Raw genomic sequence first — 21,053 nt, 5'->3', positions numbered from 1 at the left:
AGAACTAGAATCACCTCGTTGTGTCAAGGAAACAATGAAACCATTCCCTCTGAATGCCTGTTACTGGCATTTATACACCAACAACTTCTTTTCCCAAAACAAAACAGGAGTGTGTGAACAGCCAGGCCACATGGACTGAGCCAAACCTATGCAAAAATAAACTGAGCCAGAAATGCCACACGTTACCAACAGGAAAGAATGTTTTGTTTGGAAGCAAATCTCCCTCCCAGTGCAAGGTCAGGAGCTCTTGTCCAGTTGAGATAACAGCAACTGTGTACTGCAGTGACCTTCCAAACCCTCCAGGCCAGGTTTATTCCTAAGATGTCTCTACATTGGTGATTCTCAGATTTTGTTTTCCTGTGATAAATCTTGAAACACTGGCTGGCTTATTCCTCAACACTTAATGTTAATTTAGAACCATCTTCTCTTACAAACATGGAACTCTAAAGGCATTTCTTGAGCCTCTTCTGATCTCTGTGTTCCCAGAATTCTCAAGTCCAGTGAACCTAGAAGCTCTGCCATGATTTTCATTTGGGAATCTGTTCAGTTCATGTTCAAGCCTATCTCAGCATCCATGGATTTGTTCCTGGATATCAAACAGGATGGGCTTGAAAATGCAACTGAGATATCCCTGTCCTGGGAATACACCCAGGCAGCAACAGCCAAACCTCGTGAGTGGTTTTGGATGCCACGAGCAGCTGCCTGGCACTGTCTGGTGGCAGTGGCCAGTCCTCAGCCAGAACTACTGTATGGTTTGTAAAAATTCTATGGTTTGGGATTTCCATAGGATGGAATCTTTAAGCAAAGTTTTATTCTTCTGGTAGCACAGAGGCCCAGAATTCTGGCAAAAGACCCTCCCCCCCTTCTGACTACAACACAGAGTAAACCAGACATACTTGTTTCACCAGCATCCTCTTCTTCTCCTCATTCTGTTCATCTCTGGCTTGCAGATCTCTGTCGAACTGGGCTTTCATAGCCTGCATGTTCACCTCCAGACGGAGTTTGGCATCTTCTGTGGCCTGCAGTTCATCTTCCAGCTCCTCCAGCTGAGTCCTCATCTCCTCCACCTGCTGCTCCAGGGTTCTCTTGGACTTCTCCAGCTCGTGGACCTAAGGCACAAACCCTGATCACAGCCTGTCCTTCAGGGACCTCACACCAGCAGCTTCAAGCAGCAGGACAGGTCAGGGACTGCATTTTGTGGCACTCTGAGCTGGACAATGAATCAGAACAGGCAGAGCAGCAGTGGGGGGCTGAAGCAGAGGCCCCACAGGGTCAGTGCAGACCCACACCCCTCACCCAGGCCTGGCAGAAGGGCAGATCTGCTTCTTGGATAATCATGTGGGGCTGTGACAGGGGGCCTTTGCTGCTGCCTCAGCTGGCTGCAGGAGGGAGGACACTGAAGGGTCACAGTTCTGCTCTGCCTTCGCTTCAACCACGTCCTGCAACCCACCTTGACCAAAGGTAACAGAAATCCTCATTATCCCTCATTTACACACAAAAATACACCCAGCAACACAAAAATGAGGAAGTGGCTGTCCCCATCTATCAGAGCAGCAACACATAACCAGTTCTGTCTGACCACAGTCCCACCTCCAGTGATCCAAAAATACAAAACTGACATTTGGAATCCTCCATGCAGAGGGGGAGAACACAGCTTTTGAAGAGGCCTCATGTTAACAAGGACCAGCCCCTTATTCTGGGCATTAATTCCTCCAGCATTTTGGGTCAGCTTCAGAAAGTTCTGTTCTTGTGTTACAGACCGTTCTCCCGCCAGGGAGCTTTCCCTCTTAGTCCCAGTGTGGAACCATACTTACATTTTTGCCCACATCATCTTTGGAGCTCATCAAATCTTCCATATCTGCACGCAGCTGCTTGTTCTGCCTTTCAAATTCCTCCTTGGCTTCCAGGGCCTCCTCCAGGGCCCGAGCCAGGGACAGGGCTTTGGTTTCCTTCTCCCTCGCCTCTGCCTCAGCACGATCTCGCTCCTCTGCATATCTGGCAGAAATGTTCTTTTCTTCTGCCAGCATCTGAACAGAAGAAACAATTAATCTATCTCTTAAGCTCCACAATCAGGTCCTTCCTGCCTCAGGTGTTTTATTCAGGAAGTGGTTCATGCTCTAAGTTTAACTGGCCTTCAGGAGCTGTCTGGTCCATCAGTCGTGATCAAAGTACCAGTAAGAGAACAGCTACAGCTCCTCTGGGAGGAGAGGAGGAAAGCAAGCTACTCATCAAGACTCAAGTTTCATATGATTTCCATCTTTCACTCTTCAGATCCTTTCTTTAGTCTACCTTGAGGGATTACAGCAAAACTCTTAAATTTTCGTTTCAGCATAAGTCTCTTTTTGTATATGAAGAGCTGATTACTTATCTAACAAGCCTCAGAGATGGCATTTGGCTCACAAAATTGAGAGTGGCAAGTTCCTCTTAACAAAGGCCAGCTGCTCACAGGATTATCAATAACCACAGCACTCCTGTCAGACCCTTCTTTATACAAGGCTCACTTCTGCAGCAACACTAAAAACAAGATGCTGCTTAAAAATCCTAAAAAGCCAGGAAGATGACAGGAGACTGGAGTACCTGATCAAACTTCTTCTGCTTTTTCTCCAAGTTGGAGACAATCTGGCGCTGGTGATCCAGATCCACCATCAGGTCATCCAGCTCCTGCTGCAAGCGGTTCTTGGTCTTTTCCAGTTTGTCATAAGCCAGAGCCTTCTCCTCCAGGCGCTGGCTTAGGGACTCCATGTCCTTCAACAACTTCTTCTTAGTCTCCTCCAGGCCTTCAATGGTTCCCAAGTCATCATCTACCTTCTTCTTGGCCTCAGCCAACTGAAATTCAATAAAAACAAGTGAAGTCCCTCAGTGCATCACGAGAGGGAGGAAAGGCACCCAGGGGCAAAGTGCAAAAGCAGGAAGAGATGTTGCTGCAAGCTCAGGGAACACAAAAACTGGGAGTTTCCAGGGTGCTAAGCAGGGCAAAGCCCTGCCCATCACAGATCACTGCACACATCATCACTGCAATGGAGAAAGGCCACAGGAAACTTCATTGCACAATCTGCTCCAGCACCTGTGGAGGTTCCCTGATGTGTTCCCAAAGCTCTGGGACACCGGTTTGGGACACCAGTTTGGGACACCTTACACAAGCCTCCTCTCACAGCAGCTTACCTGGGCCTGCAAGGCCAGCATCTGTTTCTCCAGGTTCTTCCTGGCCTCCTCTTCCTCCTCCTGCTGCTCTTGCAGGTTGTTTTTCTCCTCTTCCAGCTGCCTTATCCTGCTGCTGAGGTTGAGCTTCTGGCGGGTTTCCTCCTGGAGCAGCTCCTGGAACACAGGCATGGGCAGAGCTGAGTGTGCTCTGAAACCCCCACAACTCCACCTGTGGAGTTCCAGGTTTATTTTTGTCTCAGATTTTGGGACAAGGACACGCTTTATGAAGACATCTGTTATTTGGGTTTTCAAAAAGCCATTGACCATTCATTTTGGGCACTTTTAAACCTTCATAAAGCATATTTCTGATCAGGGAACTCATGCCAGAGTCTGTTCTAGAAGTTAATGGGTGATGCTTTTCCACCTTTCAAGGGACTAGCACAGAAGTCACCTTCAAAATGCATTTTCCTTTCTTCAGACAAGCACAGAGCACCTATTTTAGACCACCTGGGAAGAACACGGGGCAGCAAATCCTGCAATGGCACAATGCTTCCAGGTTTTTCTGCATTGCCTAAAGATAAAGGTCACTTTAAAGGTGGAAACTTCTGTCCTAACAAAGTAATGAAAGGTGTAACGTAACCCCCATCCCATCCCCTCTCCCCCATCCTGCTCCCTACAAACCCCTCCAGTTGTGATTAACATTAGTCAAGGAGTTCTGCAGTTAAGTGGTCACCATTAGAACTTTATACAGGGAAGACAAAATGCATTGAAGTCATGAATATCTGCAGAAAGCTGCATTTTCTTAATTAAGAACCAAAGCCTGACAGTTTGAACTTCAGCTGTAAGAATTTGAAGCTGTCAGTAGAAGACAGGGTTTTGTTCCTCATATACCCCACGGATATTGACATTAAATTCTACCTGGAAAGGGGTTTTGTATTTGATTCTTATCTCCCACAAAAGATATAGAAGAGAACTATCAGCTATCAGGTAATGAAGCTCAGATAATGAAAACTTGGTTCCACATGTAGCTGAGCCATCCCAATCCAACCCAGTCCATCCCAATCCACTGGACTCAACAAGAAATTCAGCTTCTACCCAGGGGACTTCCCAAAGCATGAATGAAAATGTATTTTCTGTTAGCAGTCAGCATTTCCCTGAGGAGCAAAGCTCCAGTGCCAAGCTCAGCTTTGCTGCACACACACCTGTGTATCCTGAAGCTGAGATTCCAAACTGGCTGCATCCTTGGCAAACTTGATGCCTTTCTTCTCTGCCTCCTCCAGGAGACTGGAGACATTATCCAGCTCATTCTGCAAAGCAAGCAGCCCAAAGGTAACAGCACAGCCCAAACCCCACTGGGAGCTGGAACTGCACAACACAAAACCTCAACAAATTCCAGGTATGGCAAGGCAGCAACAGAGCCCAACAGAGAGAGACAAGCTAAAAATACTGAGGTGTGGCTACAGAACTGAAGCTGAATGTCAGTCCTGAAGTGCAGTAACAAAGCAAGAGTTATGCTATTAAGCTCTGATACTTAGCACAGCACTTTGTTCTGATCCCTGCATTCACACTTTAATGCTATTTTAATTCTAGGACCATATATTTCATGGAAGCATTAATTCAGGGATTATCAGGGTGGCAGCTGGGTTTAAAGCATCGCTGCAAGAGAAGAGGTTACTGCCAGGTGCCAGTGTATTATTTTGGGCTACACTACTTTTATATACAGTGAGGACAGCCTGAAAGCTTCCTCCACAGAAAACTGGGCCATTCCCTTTTTGAAGTGCTTCAGCTGGATCTACCTGAAGTCCTCATGGCTGTGCTTCAGAGGTCAGCCATGGGTGCATTTTGCCTGTTTGTTCCATTTCCCAGAAAAATGGGCCTGTGCTTGCAATCCCTCCCTGCCAGGCTCCCAGCTTTGAGCACAAAAGCAAACCTGTGGCCACCATGAATTTTTGCTCAGACCTATGGAAAAGCTCAGCTCAATCTACTCAATTCCACAGCCAAGCCAAAATCCTGTATTCCAGCTGGACTGTGCAGAGCTCCCTGCAGGATTTGCCCTCCAGGATGGAAGCCACATCCTTCAAAGCCACTGTAACTCTTGCACAGCCCAGAACATTCAGGATTGATGTCACAGCTGTCCAGTTTCTCCATCTGAAGCACATCACCACTTTAGGGCCTCCCAAGTCCATGAGAGCCCTTGACTGAGGTCACCTCCCACATCATCCACAGGCCATTTCTGCACTTGGTTACAACTTCGAGTTCCTTGCCTGTTTTCCAGGATTTTAGGCCTTCCAGAGCCTTACCTGCAGCTTGTTCGCCTTCTCCGCCAGCTCCACCCTCAGCCTCTCCCCTTCTGACACCTTTGCAGTCAGCTCCTGCACCTGAGCATCGAGTTTCTTCCTCTTGTGCTCAGACTCTGCCTTGACCTGCTGCAGCACCTTCACCTCGCACGCCAGCTCCTTGTTGTCAGACTCTAAGCCTTGCTTGTTCTTTTCAAGGTTTGCCTTGAACTAGGAAAGACAAAGGGGAAGAAATTCAACACTTTGTTAAAAGGTGAATATTTCCTGCTCCAAGTGGTTCTGCAGATCAGGTTTCCATGTTCAGACTGAAGCCAAGTGCTCAGCAAGACGTGAGCAGGGAGTGTTGGAAGTGCTGCTGAGTGACGTTGTGTGTGTGTCAGGTGAAGCCTGAGTGAATTCAGGGGGTTCCTCTCCCAGCCAGCACAGGTAACAGTGAGGACCAGGACAGGCAGGATCTGGGATGGCAGCACTGGAAATGACTGTTTTGGTAGCACTGCAAGGAGGAAGGAATGTGCCCATTAACAGATCAGCATGGCTCATCTCACAGAAATAAAAGGGAAGGTATGAACCAAAGCTGCCCTGATTTGAGTAGGCAGAGCAGCCTGGAAGTGCAGAACAAAGCAATTCTCAGCACTGCAGTGACATTTGTCAAAAGCCTTTTTAAAAAGCAGTAATTGGCATAAGGGATGTTTCAGTGTCATTCTTGCTGTATCACCAGGGCTGACACCGTCTTGTCACAGGAGCTTTGTTTCAGATTGCAGGGTATTTTTCCATCTTTTCATGCTCTTATTGAGAATATTTATTGAACAAGGAGCACAAGACATGCAGATGATTTTTACGGGAATAAAGCCAGTAAAAAACAGTCTAACTATATTTCTCACTTAATTAAAAATACTAAGAAATCTTGTGAAGTATTCCCTACATAAAAACATCCCTACAGGATATGAGCAGTCCACACACACATTTGTCATGACCCCAACTCTAATTTCAAGACCTAGACACTTCTTCTTTTGGCAGTGTTGGAATAATTCTCCTTCAGAACAAGAACAGGAGCCACATGATGCACCTGTGCCTCCTGCTGCTTGCTCTGGTGCTGGTGGCCAGAGCACACAGCTCAGATGTGCTGCTGAATAGCTGCAGTATTGTCAGACCAGCAGGATAAATCTCAGCTGCAATTGTGATGCACTTTTAGAGGACAGCTTAGCTCTGTGACCATGGAAAACCATAGCTCAGCTGTCATGGAAGGAACCATGCCACCTCTGGTACTTATAAAAACTCCTGAAGCAGAAAGTTCACTTTCTCCTCACCCTTTTGGCCTGTTCAAGCTGTTCAGAGAGCTCCTCCAGGGCAGTAGCATGCCTCTGCCTGATCTCCTGGATCTGGGCTTCATGGTTTTTTGTCTCCTCTTCAATTGCTTTCTTCAGTTCAGCCACCTCCTGCTCTCGCTTTGTCCTGGAGGAAAGGTCATCAAAAAATCAACATTTCAGCCTTTGCAAATCAAAGATGAATTTCAATGGTGCTTTCTTACACAGACCATGATCCTACCTCAGCTCTTGCTGGGCTGCAGTGGTATCCAAAGTATCTTCCAGTTCAGTTTTTAAAGCCTCCAACTCTTCACTCAAATCCCTTTTCTGCTTTTCTGCCTTGTTCCGTGACGCCTTCTCAGACTCCAGGTCCTCCTGGAGCTCTGCAATCTGAGCCTGCAGCTCCCTGATCACCTTCAGTGCATTGTTCTTCTGAACTGCTTCTTCATCCCCTCTGTCAAACAGAGGCACCACAGTTAATGGGATTTCACCTCCTCTCATAACCATCTGCCTCAATTACCTACAAAAATATCTTAACTTTTCCACTAGCATAAAATAAACCTAAAAAATTATAGAATGGTTGGGTTGGAAGGGACCTTAAACAACATCAAATTCCCACCCTGTGCCATGGGCAGGGACACCTTCCACTATCCCAGGTTACTCCAAGCCCCATCCAGCCTGGCCTTGGACACTCCCAGGGATAAATAACAGATACTACAGATAAAACCTCTCAGTTACTCTCAAGACCCCACCAAGGCTCACTATCAGAATGATCAAGCTTTAGTTTACAGTCAAGTATTCTGATTTGGTAGATCTCAAGAGTGCCCAGAAATGTTCCATCTGTAGAATTTCCTCTTCCTGCAAAATTATACTTAAAAAATACAGATGATTTCAGCATAACATGGGACTGCAGGAGTATCACACAGACCCAGATGAAGTCTGTCCTGCCCAGCACTTCTTTAAAACCCACTGAGAAATACACATTCTTCCCTCCTGAGGCTGAATTTTGGGAGATTAAAAAAGCTTCCAGAGCCCAAACGCTACGTCACCACGTGAAACTTCTTTTTGCAGGTTTGCAAGGATGCTGAGGGATCACTGAATTCCTTTAAATTTGCCATGTCTGTGCACAGCACAGGGGTCCAGAGCTGCTCCAGAGCTCTGCCACTGCAGTGTTCCCAGCTCTGATTGCAGCCAGGTGAGATTCAGTTTGGGGGAGCAGGTTTGTCCCACACTGACCTGGCCAGGGCAGCCTGCAGCTCCTCCTCTTTCTTGGCCAGCTGGATCTTCAGCTCCTCAATCTGGGCTTGCAGCTCAGCTATTTGGTCCTGCAGGTCTGTTGTCTCCCCATCCAGTTTTCTTTTAGCTTTTTCTAACTCTTGACGGGTCTTCTCCTCCTTTTTTAGGCGTTCTAAAGGAAGCAAAGAATTGAATTCATGTGGAATTGTTTCTCTTGTCACCCTCAGGGGGTTTGGGGTGGCAGGAAGGGTGGGAAGTTTAATTTATGCTGCCTCAATTCTTTCTCCAGTCTGCAGAAAAATGAAATAGCAAAGGAGAACTGCATGATTTAGTCAGAAAGTCAGGGGAAAGTCTGTGACAACTGTGAATAGTTTGAGATGAGGCAATAGAAACATCTTGGTGGAAAATAAGGAGTGGGATCTAACAGAACAGCTTGAGCTGTTAGGCCAGATAATCCCAGACAACAACACTCAAAAAGAAGATAAACTATGGACTGGAACAAATGCTGGCTTGCCTGGCTTTGGAAGGGCTAGGCCAGACTCCAAAAGGTCTACTGGAAAACAGCACAGCTTAAAGAAAACTTGAACAAACCATTTTTGCAAGTATCTGTGCTGTTTAATCACATCCCACCAATACTGAGCAAAACTCTGCAACCCTGAGAGCTTCCTCCCAGTGACTGACCTGTGTAGCCAGGATACTCCTGCCCTAAGGAATTCTTTGGGACAACCATCCCATTGCACTGCCACAGCAACCAAACATGTCCTTGACTCTGGTGGCACAGTCAGACAGACCCTGGCTGTGCTGCCCACATCCACTGCTGAGCAGGGGTGGAACCGAGCTCAGCCACAGAAGGTTTTGCTGAGCAGAACAATTCTAAAGGCACTGGCATATATTTAGGATTCCATGTGATAACAGGAGTTATTACCCTTGTTCAATACTTTGTAGGCCCTCAGTGCAGAGATTTCCCTCTCACCCTTCCTAAGCCTCCTCCTGGATCAGGATCTTCAACATGGAAAGGGAGCCATGGTCAAGAATCACCTCAGAGCCACCCTGGGCTATCTGGGATTTTCCAGACAACTCAAAGCAACACAGCTTTTCTCTCAACAGTTTCACATTCCCAAAGAACTGTACTCTTCCCTCTGTTTTTACATTAAGTTCCTGGTGAGTGCCAGTTAGAGCAGTGTCACAAGACCCAGTTTTGTAACTGAGAAGGTTCACAGCAAACTGAATTAATTTTTTTTCCCCAAATATCAGTGCCTAGCAGTGCCAAGACTCTAGCAGAGAGACCTTAATGGCTTCTTGAATCATCTCCAAGAGCAAATATCATTTTACTCTGCTTTCCTAGCCCAGAAATTGCATGCCTTAAATATAAGCTTTAATTTCCACTTCTAAGGTCATCAGTCTCGAAATGGCTCTGTAACCAAACACATCTGTCAAGTTCCTAGTCCTGATTTAAGCACAGAGCTGCTCCAGCATTATTTTCCAGTGAGTAAAGCTTACTTAGACCCATCTTAAGGTCTCTGAATGCAACTGTTAAAGACAAGGTTCATCAATCACTGCTACCCCTGTTAGTTCAATACCTTCCTATACAGATAAGGTAAAACTTTGATATTCTTCCAGAAGCACATCAGCCTTAAAGTATGTAGCAAGACAGGCTACAACACACCAAGTGCAAGAACTATTCCCAAATTAGGGCACAGAGAGCAACTTTGTTTTATTCTTTTGCAACTTTGACTTGGCAGCTCATTAATGTTGCACAGTTATCTACAGTAATTAAAAAAAAAAACAACATAAAATCAAGAAAGGTTGCATATGGGGCAGGTTCAGCTAGTGACAACACTGGCAGAACAATCAGAAATAAATGGAACCATTTGAGATGGAATCACAGAATGGTTTGGGCTGGAAGGGACCTTAAAGCTCATCTCATTCCAACCCCCTGCCTTGGGCAGGGACACCTCCCACCAGACCAGGCTGCTCATTAAAAATAAAGCACTGTAAAATAAAGTATGTCTATAAATATAAAGCAGATAAAACATTAAGAAAAGCAAAATAATTGAGATTTGCTTGTTAGAAAACAATCCCAGAAGCCTGAAGAGTGCCTGCTGCCATTCCTACAGGAATACATTGCTCTGGTGTAAGAGAAGAGTGGGAGCAACTTCCCAGGAGCCAGGATGCTTTCCCCTGGTGCTAATGGATACAGGCAACAGCAGGAATTTCTGAGTGTGTCTGTAGAGGAAACAGATTCTCAAAAATGAAAACCTGACAAGTTCAGCAGGAGAGACACTGAGCAGCCAGATGCAACAAGTCTTGCAAGAGACACAAATTTCCTTCAGGAATTGGCTGAAATAGCAGCTATTGAGTATCTGCAGCTCAGGTTACACTTCACAGGCTGAGCAGACACTGCATTCCCTGTCCCAAGTGATCCATTCCCTCCTGGCACCATGTCCAAGCTGTTCCCAGGCCATTCCAGGCAGAACAAACCTTCCAAATCAGTGATCATCATTTCCTGCTTGTTCTTCAGTTTGGCCAAGTTCTTGGCTTTTTCTTCTTCTTCAGCCAGCTGAGAAGAGCATTCAGCAATCCGATCCTCCATCAGCTTCTTTTCCTGGGGAGGAGGAAGAAACAAAAAATAGTTTCTTAAACTCAACCTGAAGAGTCCCAAAGCAATGCAAATAAAGGAATGTACAAAACCCACTCGGGGTAGCACAGAGCACATTTCAAGTGACTGTCAGTATTAAGGATCAACTGGAATTGTGGGGAAACATGAACACTTATTTTCCAAGAGAGACCTGGAAGTCAGCACACAGGAGGCCTGGCTTTAGGGCAGCATTAGAAAACTGTTTGCAAAGAACAATGGCAGCTCTAAAAATTTCCTCCAGGTCTAAGATTTGGGAGAGTCATGAAGGGAAAGTGCATGACAAACTCCCTCTGGGAAGTCAGGCCAAACTCCTCTGCAGCGTCTCAGCCTTGCCCTGTTCACAGCCCTCAAGTGTCCAGGTGCAAAGGTCACAGATCCTGTGCCAGCAGCTTTGAGAGCTGTCCCTTGGCACCTCCACACTGCTCTCACCTTCAGAAATTTGGAATTTTGGTCCTCCAGCAGTAGGATCTCCTCCTCCATCTTCTTGATCTTTGCTTCAGCTGTCACTTTCTCAAGCTGCAGCTTCTGCCGAGCTCCCTCCTCCTCATCAAGCTGCTCCTCCAGGTCCTGGGAAGAGACACAACTGCATCTGTGCATCTTCCAGGTTATCCATGTGGTAACATTTATTTTTTTTAATTTAGTGACAGAGATGTGTTATTGTGAAAAGCCTCTTACCCTAACACACACTAAACCCGCATTTCCTTGTTGGATCCATTTACAGGATCAATGATCTGGTAAGAAAATTAAGGGCCATGGGATACACATGGAATTTTTGATGCTCTGAATTCCAGCTTTGGGTGAAATGTGCTGTCTAGGAAACACCCACTCACTTCCACAGTCTTTCACCTTCCTAATTCCAACTATAAAATAAAAAATCTGTCATCAATGACAACCAAATCAGATCAGGCTTTTTATGTCAGAGACTTCCCAGCACACTGCACCTGAACAGGGCACCTGGTGGGAAAATGCCAGGATGTGGGAAGAGATTCCAAAGGAAACTGCTCTTCTTGTTTCAAAATCACAGCTGAGACAGTTCAGTTATTGGCACAAAGAGGTAAAAAGCAATAATGCACTGCGTTTCTGAGGGTCATTTGTGGGTTTAAATATCATTCATTTAAATATGATTAATGGACATCTATGAAAAGGCATCAAGAGCTGTGAGAAGTGGAGTTTATTTCCTCTTCAACTACTTTTAATATTTTGAAAGACAGCTAAGTTCTCAGCTACTCCCTTTTTCAGGGACACCAATTTTTAAAAGGAAGCATCTAAATAATCTGATTTTCAAAAAAACCTCAACCAAATAACTTGGAGGAAATGACATTATCTTAGTAAAGTGAAATGAGGAATATTCTTCATGATGTTCACTGGAATTCAGTCAAAAAACAACATTTCTGCCACAAGTGACACCATCCCATCAGCCTGCAAGCCCCATGCAGTCATTCCTGGCTCCTGCCCTCTCAGCAGCACTTTGCTGCCTTTAATTATCTCTCAGCACACACTGACAGGGCATCCTGACTTTCTGTCCTCACCCTCACCTGCCTGGAGACCACACAAAGCTCATCACACTGAACACAGGGAGAGAAGAGAAAAAAATTCATCTTATTCCACTCAGGAGCCAAATTCCTCTGTCCTGAAGAGATGCTGAGGGAGCTTCCCCATCCCCCTTTTCCATCTCCAGTCACTGAGAACCATACCTGGATATGGCCCTGCATTTTCTTCTTCTCATTCTGCAATATTTGGTTTCTTTCCTCCTCCTCCTCGACCCTGGACTCCAAATCATGGAGAATTTCTTCCAGCTCTTGCTTTTTGGCAGCCAAGCGAGCCCTCATCTCCTCAGCCTCTGCAAAGAGCTCTGTCTCAGCCTGGAGCTGCTCTGCAAGGATGTTCTTCTCCTCCAGTACCTGCAAATACAAAAGGCAGCAAAGCTTGAAAAATGACACTCCAGAGGCTCTCGTGAGAGATCACACCTGTGGCAGCTACAGAGGTACTTGAAGGCCAAGTTCTGCTCCGATTCCTGACTCCCTGGTCAACATCCCAACCCAAAGACTTTCAGAAGAGGCTTTAGCAGCAGCTTTGGCTCCAGCACCATTTCCTGGACTGCTCCCTGCACTGATCCCTGCAGAGTGGCAGAGCAGTGCCATGGGCTGATCCTGGCACTTGGAGACACCAGAACTTCTGGCCAGTCCCAATCCCCAGCTCTGAGGATGCCACTTGTCCCTGGGCGTGGAGCCACTGACTGCCACTCCTGGAGTGCCCCCATCCAGCCCGTTCCTTCTCCACTGAGGGGTCCATCCATGAACTCCATGTCTCTCTGGTTTAGAGACCAGGATGTCCTGTGGGACAGTGCCAAATGCACAAGTCCAGGTAGATGACACCAAAATTGCTCTTTCCTTATCCACCAAATTTCTGCCATCACAGAAAGCCACCAAATCTGTAGAGCTGCTCCAGGTGTTTGCCCACAGCTTGCCCAGCCCAGGCACAGGTGACACTGCCACTGAATTTCTCCTGGAAACCAGGAAAGGCCACCAAAGAAGGTTCAGTTTTGTTAACATGTTTCTGCATCCCTGGAGGAACAGCTCGTGCTCTAGCTTCCTATTCCATGCTCCAGCAGAGTGGGAACCAGCTCACCTGATTCTCTTTTGCTCCCCAGCTTGGCTCCCTCACACGGGACAGAGCACAGTTCATGTCCCCCATATCAAAAGCTGATCCTGCACACAAACCTGTTGATGCTTCCTTTCCATTTCCTCAAGTTCTGCTTCCACTTTTGTTTGTTTTTCTTTCACCTTCATCAGCTCCTCATCCTTGGCTTGAAGTTCTTCTTCCTGACGAGTGACCTGAAGAAGAGGCTTCACCTGCAAAGGTTTGAAATGAAAGACTGAGACCCTGCACTCATCTATTTAGAGGTGAATAAAACAGAACAGAACAGAACAGGAGGAACCTTGGTGAAGACTCTCCACCACTGCCAGTGCCTCAGCTTCAAATACGCAGCACAATTCCTCTGCAGGATTTTCAGTGCACTCAGCTGCTGCTGCTTCTTTGCAAAGGCCCTGAGGACAGAGTAAAAAAAGTTTGTGTTAAATACAGCTGACCATCATTTAATTTTTAGGTTACCCAACCCTACAACACTTGCAGACCATAAATAGGCTTATTTATAAGTTTCAGTAACCACACTGAATTTATGAGCTCTTGCTCCTACAGTCAGAGCAAGAGCTGGATTCACCATTTCCAATAATTAAAAATGCTGTTTGTTCTTACTCTCAACAGGTTTTTTTCTTAAAAAAGACAAAATCAGAATGAATTAGCTACTTTAATTTTTAGAAAGCAGCTTTCCAGAGTACTTCCAGGAACCTCCAGTGGGACACAAAGGAATGTGCAGCCACTGGAAAGGGCCGTGTGTGCCACAAAGCCAAGAGTGAGGAAAGCAGATATTGTTAAGGAATGAAGGTGCAAATTCTTCCCAGGCAAAAATCCACTTAATACCAAGGATACAACTACAGCTCCTCAGGCAACACACTCAGAAAACCTCTCCTGAAATGGAAGTTTTAATGCACAGCTCCCTATCAGAGAGGTTTTAGAGACCCAAAGGGAGATCCAGTCCCAGGAGCACACTCACTTCCTGGCCAGGTATCCCCTGCACACTGCCTGGAAGAAGATGATGATGTCCGTGATCTTCAGATCCCGCTCTTCTTCCAAGTGAGCCAGGACTCCAGCTCGGAAGAAGATTTTGCTCTGTCCAATTCTGTACAAGTTGGGGTCCAGCTCTAAGGCTCTGATCTAAACAGACAGGCAAGGATGTTGTAGTTACACCAAGAAAAGGACCATTTTGGGGAATTCTTCAATGTTTTGACAATATTTAGCTATGAACACTTACCATACGCTCACAGGCCTGCTTACCATCCATGAAACCTTTGGGAATTGCATTGGGAGTGAGGATCTCATACCTTTAAGGCAAATGAAAAAAAACCAAAAGATTACATTCAACAACAAGCAATGTGATTTATAGCATAAATTTATAGCATGAACTGTAGTGACCAAGTGCACAGTTAGGGAATTTCTCCAGCAAGTTTTTCCAGCAGCCAATTTGGGATTGTTTCCCCTTCCCTACTGTCTTTAGAATAAACTGCAGTAGTTAAACACTTGAAGTTCAAGGCCTCACACAGAGGTTTTGATTTGCTTCGAGTTGGGTTGGAGGAGAAGGGAGGAGTGTGGGGTCTTCAATTATTTAACAAGGAACTTTAGCTCCTAAGAACTCCAAAGCCTGTTCCTGCTGTTACCTCTGCCTGAATTCCTGGAACACTATCCTGTTTGGGAATCCTTGCCGACAGATCCTGATTCCTTCCAAAACCCCGTTGCACCGGAGCTGATCTAGAACCAGATGTGGGTCCAGTTTTCCAGCCTGGACAAAACAAAACAAGGATGGTTTTAATTGGTATTCGTGGAAAACTCTACTTTCAGCTTTTCAGGCTACTGTGTGAATCAGGGGACGTGCAGGGAATTCTGAGAGGATGCTGCTCAGTGTGACAACCAAACCGTGATCGGAAAAGGAAGGCCCAGACAGGATGCAGGACTTAGTGCAGGTGAAAAGTAATAAAAAGCAAGAATGAGGAGTGGCCTGCAGCCCATACCCTCTTCTCGTGGTTGGGGATGATGCAGCGCACGAAGTTGGGGTTGGTGTTGCGGAGCGTGGCCATCAGCTTGGTGAGGGACTCCTTGTAGAGCTGCCCCACGGTGCGGAACATCCCCTTCTTGGTCTTGTAGGCAGAGCCAAAGGCCGTCTCCGTGATGCCGGTGACCTGGTCCAGCCCCACGATGCGATCCACTGGCAAGGACAAGAGGGAAGGGCTGAGTGGCCCCCGGGCTTGGCAGGGCTGGCTTTGCAGGAGGAGCAGCAGCGGAAGCTTGGCGGGACAAGGCAGCCGCAGCAGGACCGGGGACACTGTGCACAAGCTTGGGGACCAAAAGCCACAAACTTATCCAGCACGAGAGTGTAGCTTCAGGAGGTACAGACTGAAATATCCAGCTCTTTACTTGCAGTTCTACATGACCAGGAAAGCTGCTTTCTGTATTTAAGTCAACTTTATATGGAGAGAGAATTCCCAGCTTCCAGGCAGCTTTTCTACCTGAGTTCTTACAATATCTGGGCTGAACATTTGCAGTTACACATCTGTGCATATGTGCTTAAAATGAAGGGTCACTTATGACAATGAGATAGATTAAACCTGAGTTTAATTCGTGTTTTAATAGAAATTTACAGAATAGTTGGAAATAGTGTTATTTCAGTGACAAGAGGGGAAGAAGTGTCTGCCAGACTTCTGCTCAGCTGCTATTCGGAAGAGTTCTTCCCATTTTTAAATACACCTGCAAACACCTCCCTACCCAAAAGACAAGTTTCAAACCAGGAAAACTCCACACTAAAGCACTTCAAAGCTGCCATAAAGCACCACAAGAGAGCTTTTTCTTTGATTTTATTGAGCATTTTGGGTAAGGACCTCAAGGGTTTGTTTTTCAGAAGAACAATTAGAAATGTGACTGCCGTCACTAAAACCTTGAAGGTGATTCCATGTGCATGTCAAGAATTATGCAAACAGTTCACTAAAAAATACACAGGTGGCTTAACACCTCAGTAATTACAGCTGGTGCTTCTTAGGACTGAGCAAATCCCAGCATTTGTGGGTTCCTCATGAAATCCAAGCTGGCCAGCCAGAAACAAGCAGCTATTTGTAGGCTACAGCTTTGGTTGTCATATTATCTTCAAATTCATTTAAACCAAAGCAGAGGGAATTATGCTTTGCTACCAGAACAAATAAGTGACATTATTTAACTTTTTCCTAATATTCAACTGGCCAAAGGGCTATTAAAAATAAAGAAAAGGAAAATTAAAAGCAGAAAAACACAGGGCAGCAAGTTTGAATAATCAGTTGTAAGTCTTGAATGTAGAGCAGAGCCCAGATCCTCCACAGGGTTTTGAACACAAGAATTAAACTTATTAGAGAAATAAGTCGGTGGCAAGGTGTTTATAAGATCATATCCCAAATATTTATTTTGAAGCAGAATTCTGTCCCAAATCAGACATGGGATAGAGATTACAGGGAATCAGTTTATAGAGGATGAAATGATTGTGAATATCAGAAACCTGCAGCCACCACGCCTCACTAAGGGCTGCAACCACTCAGGTTTTTTTCCACCATGTACTTTCTACAATTTGGCAAACAGATCCGATCTGGCCCAGTTTTGTTTTGCTCCCCTCTGTGCTCCAGCTCTAAGAGGGTGATTTACACTTCAAACGGGATTATTGGAGTTAAATGTAAGCTCTGCCTCTAGGTTTAAAGCAAATGTGGAGCTGCATGACTGGACCATCACCCCCTGCTGAACCCCTGGAACAAAGCTCTCCAGGGATTCCTTTAGGAACACCACTGGTTTCCTCAGGGATGGGATGTATCAGGAGCAGTGAAAGATAAACCCGAAATCTGAAGGCACAACCTTCACATCCATGTGTTTCTAAACTTGGGAAGAGGAATCCAAAAAGGCTGAGGAGGTTGAATTAAATATCTAAAATGTCCTCAAAGACATTCCAAGTGCATTTCTTGATTTCTCAATACCCCAAAAAACATCTGCAGCTTATATACAAAGGGGAATATTAAAATTAAGATGTTTTTAAATAAAAGAACAATTCCAACAAGACTGGAAGGAGTTTATTTCACTTTCTACCCCTACTAAAACTGCAGCATTCATCCTGATACTTCAAAACATTCTTGAGCTCTCCTCCCAAAAGGACACAGCCACGTCCTAAAACATCCCAGAGTTTTGTCAATGTTGGACTGCAGAAAGAAGCTTGATAGTGTTACAAAGCTTTTGCATTCTCTCAAATGCTTGGAGCTACCAGAATTGTCACTTAGAGGCAATTCTACATCTCCTCATGGAACTAGGAAGCAACAAACCTTTTCATCTGCAATGCATAACTGGAGATGCTTTGTGTGTGTGCAGCAGCAGCTGGACAGGAAGGCACTGGGGGCCCCATGGGGGCTGGGGGGTTTTACCTAAATTCAGCATGAAATGAGAAGTTCATGCAAGCCTACGAGCAAAAATGGTTCTCCTGGAGGTACAACAGCCCTGCCTTTAGTAGGCCTACTGTTTTATATCCATTCACCTGGTGGCTCATGAAGACCAGAAATATTGTCATAGAAACAGGCTCTCTGAATATTCTGAATCTCTAAGGCAGAGAAACAGCAGAAACAGAAAGACAGAAGAGCAGATACACAAGACACTTGAGTTAGTAAAAACAACAGGTTCATCAATTGCAAACACACTTCACTGTGCTACAAAAGCAGTCAGGCCACAACATATTCCATGCACATTTCAATTGTCTGTGGGAACAGGGTTTGGACCAAAACACAATTCTCTGTGTGTGTCCTCCGAGGGAAAGGAGCAGATCCCCAACCAAAAAGTTCTGTACAGACTCATTAAAGCTGCTCTTTGTGGCTGCTCCAAGAGGGAAACTCAGCATTAACCATCTACATCACAAGCTTCATTTGCTCCTCAAGTAACAAACTACAGGGTTTATATCCTGTGACACGTAAATACACTCTAATCAATACACTGTGATGTTAAACCAGGATAGAAAAGTCCCTGCTAAGTATTTATGTGGCTGTTTCTGCTTCTTGGAGTCAGTTGGTAAAAGTGCTGATAAATACATGCAGGTGATGTGCAGGTTCAAACAGGACTGGATTTTAATATGCAATATCCCAGCACTGCTATTAATGAAATTAATTATAGGAGATGTGGATTTCCAGGGTACCACCCACCACTGCACAGGAAAGAACTGTGCTGGTGCTCACAGGAGACAATGTTTTACCAACAGCAAGAACCACTACAGCTGGTCACACTCAGGACTCCACTGCAGCAAGTCCCAACCGAGAGTTTTGGACAAGATTCTACATTAAACTGGACACAGAGTAACAAGCAGTAAGTGAAGATCAGTGCCAGTAATGAACATGAGAAGCAGCTACTCAGAAATGGTACATGTGCAAGGGACCAGAGGTGCAACTCAACTTCCTTGGTGGACTTTGGGCACTAAATAAAGAGAGAAAACGCTGTCGGTGTTTACAGTGGAGAACTGGAGGGTGAGGAGGGAACCGGCATAAAAAGAACCCCAAACAACTCATCCAGCAAGGTGAAATCCCCAACAGTCTGTGCTCAGAGATCTCTTACCATCCTTCCAAAGCTCAGCCACGAATTTGTCCGAGGACTGGTGCAGGAGTGTGGCCACGTTGTCATTCAGAGGGTCCATGTTCTTCATCAGCCACTCATCTGCCTTGTAGTCCACCTGCAGAGCAGCCAAGGGGCACAGGCTCAGAGGAGAACCAGCTTTAGGTCTTTATTTACCAGCATCAAACTACAGTGGTGCTTTCCTCTTTCTGTCAATGCTCACAATCACAAAATCACAAAGGTTGGAGAAGACCTCCAAGCCCAGAGTCCAACCCTGCCTGTCCTTACCAAGGCTGAGTGTTCAGAGTTTGCTTGCTGAGCCTCCTTAGAACACTTCAAAGTACCACAGAAGTTTGTTATGCTTTTGAAAGAGTAAATGGGAGTTTTCTTTAACATTCAGCAACCTGAATTCTTGCTTACTGACAGCTGGGTGTTCACTTGCTGCCCAGTTTATTGCCAAAATAAGGCTTCACTGGGAAGATGTAAAACCAGCTCTAGGACAGATACCAATTACTTGATCTAAATTACTGGAGAGTAAATTAAGGATGTGCTGCAGCATGATTTTTTTTTAAATTTCTCTACAGTATTTAAATTTAAACAGTTGGTTCTATAAAGAAAACAAAGCTCTTATCTGCAAAGAGCCAACCCAGTGGTTTCCAAATAAACCCCAGCCCAGCAGCTAAAAAAACTCATTGATACCAACCTGGGTTTCATTCCAACCCAGGGAGCCCTAAAATTCCCCAAGTCCAACTAAATCTCTGTGTATATTTGCATGGCTCTGCTTCAACCAAGGCAAAAGTCGTGTCTTTTTGCACCCACGCTTTGGAAGGAAAGCAGAGGACTTGCCCCAAACCAACCTTTCCACACAAGAATTTAATGTTTAACCCTTACCTTCCCTGCATAGTGAATAATGCAGAAGTCTGCTTTGTCTTTTAGCTGTCTTGGCTTTTGGAACTTGGAATGAGTTCCTTGCTCTTGGACCAATTTTTCCACAAATGTCTTGTCAGTAGCTTTAGGGAACCAGCATTCTTCATCCAGCAATGCCAACACACCAGGAGGATTTGCCTGAAATGCAGCTGGATTTAATCTGTGTTCGTGGCTTATATACATATATATTTTAAAGTTTAGTATTTCCAACACACCACTGAAGATCACAATAATCATCCAAACTGATCCAAACCTCATTTCAGTTAAAACCAGCTGTGGGGGAGTCCAGGTCGAGAGGGATGTTATGGCTGGTTCAAACAAACTCATTCCAATGTCTGTGGAGACACCACTGAGCTGGTGGTGCTGACCAGAGCCTTGCTTTGGAAGGGTTTATACCCAAAAGGTTCTGAGGGAATGCAAAGTTCACACATCTGGAGAGAGATGTTTCAATATGCCTGGCATCCCATTTACAGAACAATTGTGGGGGTACTGAGGTTTGCTTTTATATTAATAAATAACTTGAGATATTTTTGGCTGTTCGCCTGAACGTGCACATTGAGGAGCCACACGTGTCCCCTGAGGCTTTTGGGAGGAGATTTTACCTTCCTTGGAGGGAGAACTTTCTAAGTTCCACACACAAAGTGCAGACCTTTGATAGCTGAAACAAGATTTCCCTTTTCTCAAGAAAAACAGGAATGCAGCTTTTCTGCTGGTCAGGATGCACAGCAGCACTGGGAGCTCACCTGCAGCCCAGGGCACACACACAAAGGCAGGGAGGAGTAACTGCAACAGCCCAGGTTTAATTTTAAAGGTCACAGGTTCTGAGATGGAAAGAACAAACTTTCAGCAGTCTCTGTTCTCCCCATCTGCTCCTCCTGCTCTTTAAAGCCTCTTCAGCTTCCATAAATTGAGCAGCCAGAGGAGGATGTTAAAACCACAGTGACTAAAACCACTTTTAAGATCCTGCTTTCCTATTTGCAAGGCAGTTTTCTGAGGGAAAACTCTACTCTACAGGAAGTTTCAGGAATTTTGCTATTGATTTCAAATGAAGGACGTTTACCACAAGTCTTGGAAAGACTTTCTACCTGAGTCCCAAAGCTCTGACACCACAATGGTGCAGTTCAGTGACAGGGACAGGATTAATGACTTCATTAGTACCAGGGAAAAACGTCTAAAAATAGCAGTTTCACATCTCGAGCTCAATGTTTTACACTGACATAAGGGCAAAATCCCCTCTGGATAAATCCTTTTATTAACAATACACAGTATTTTAGATTTGAACTCCAGCATTACAGTTAATTCCCT

General features: G+C 45.3%; 1 protein-coding gene across 1 annotated transcript in view; it reads right to left on the bottom strand.

Moving 5' to 3' along the window:
- MYH10 (myosin heavy chain 10) overlaps window positions 1-21,053 on the bottom strand; it is a 91,714-nt gene that overhangs the window by 7,206 nt on the left and 63,455 nt on the right. Inside the window, exons 14-33 of the mRNA XM_082294149.1 lie at window positions 19,713-19,886; window positions 18,825-18,939; window positions 15,242-15,435; window positions 14,891-15,012; window positions 14,488-14,557; window positions 14,230-14,390; window positions 13,555-13,663; window positions 13,337-13,468; window positions 12,311-12,517; window positions 11,046-11,183; window positions 10,460-10,583; window positions 7,979-8,150; window positions 6,984-7,196; window positions 6,746-6,890; window positions 5,442-5,648; window positions 4,344-4,448; window positions 3,163-3,315; window positions 2,578-2,826; window positions 1,815-2,027; window positions 897-1,109 (exon numbers count right to left, since the gene is read on the bottom strand). Of these exons, the coding sequence (XP_082150275.1) occupies window positions 897-1,109; window positions 1,815-2,027; window positions 2,578-2,826; window positions 3,163-3,315; window positions 4,344-4,448; window positions 5,442-5,648; window positions 6,746-6,890; window positions 6,984-7,196; window positions 7,979-8,150; window positions 10,460-10,583; window positions 11,046-11,183; window positions 12,311-12,517; window positions 13,337-13,468; window positions 13,555-13,663; window positions 14,230-14,390; window positions 14,488-14,557; window positions 14,891-15,012; window positions 15,242-15,435; window positions 18,825-18,939; window positions 19,713-19,886 (3,216 nt within the window). The remainder of the gene's footprint in view (window positions 1-896; window positions 1,110-1,814; window positions 2,028-2,577; window positions 2,827-3,162; window positions 3,316-4,343; window positions 4,449-5,441; window positions 5,649-6,745; window positions 6,891-6,983; window positions 7,197-7,978; window positions 8,151-10,459; window positions 10,584-11,045; window positions 11,184-12,310; window positions 12,518-13,336; window positions 13,469-13,554; window positions 13,664-14,229; window positions 14,391-14,487; window positions 14,558-14,890; window positions 15,013-15,241; window positions 15,436-18,824; window positions 18,940-19,712; window positions 19,887-21,053) is intronic.

Source organism: Coloeus monedula (assembly GCF_965178545.1).
Source record: "Coloeus monedula genome assembly, chromosome: 19".
Lineage (NCBI taxonomy): Eukaryota > Metazoa > Chordata > Aves > Passeriformes > Corvidae > Coloeus > Coloeus monedula.
Note: the sequence above shows the minus strand (reverse complement) of the source record. Positions and strands in the feature narration are given on the sequence as shown.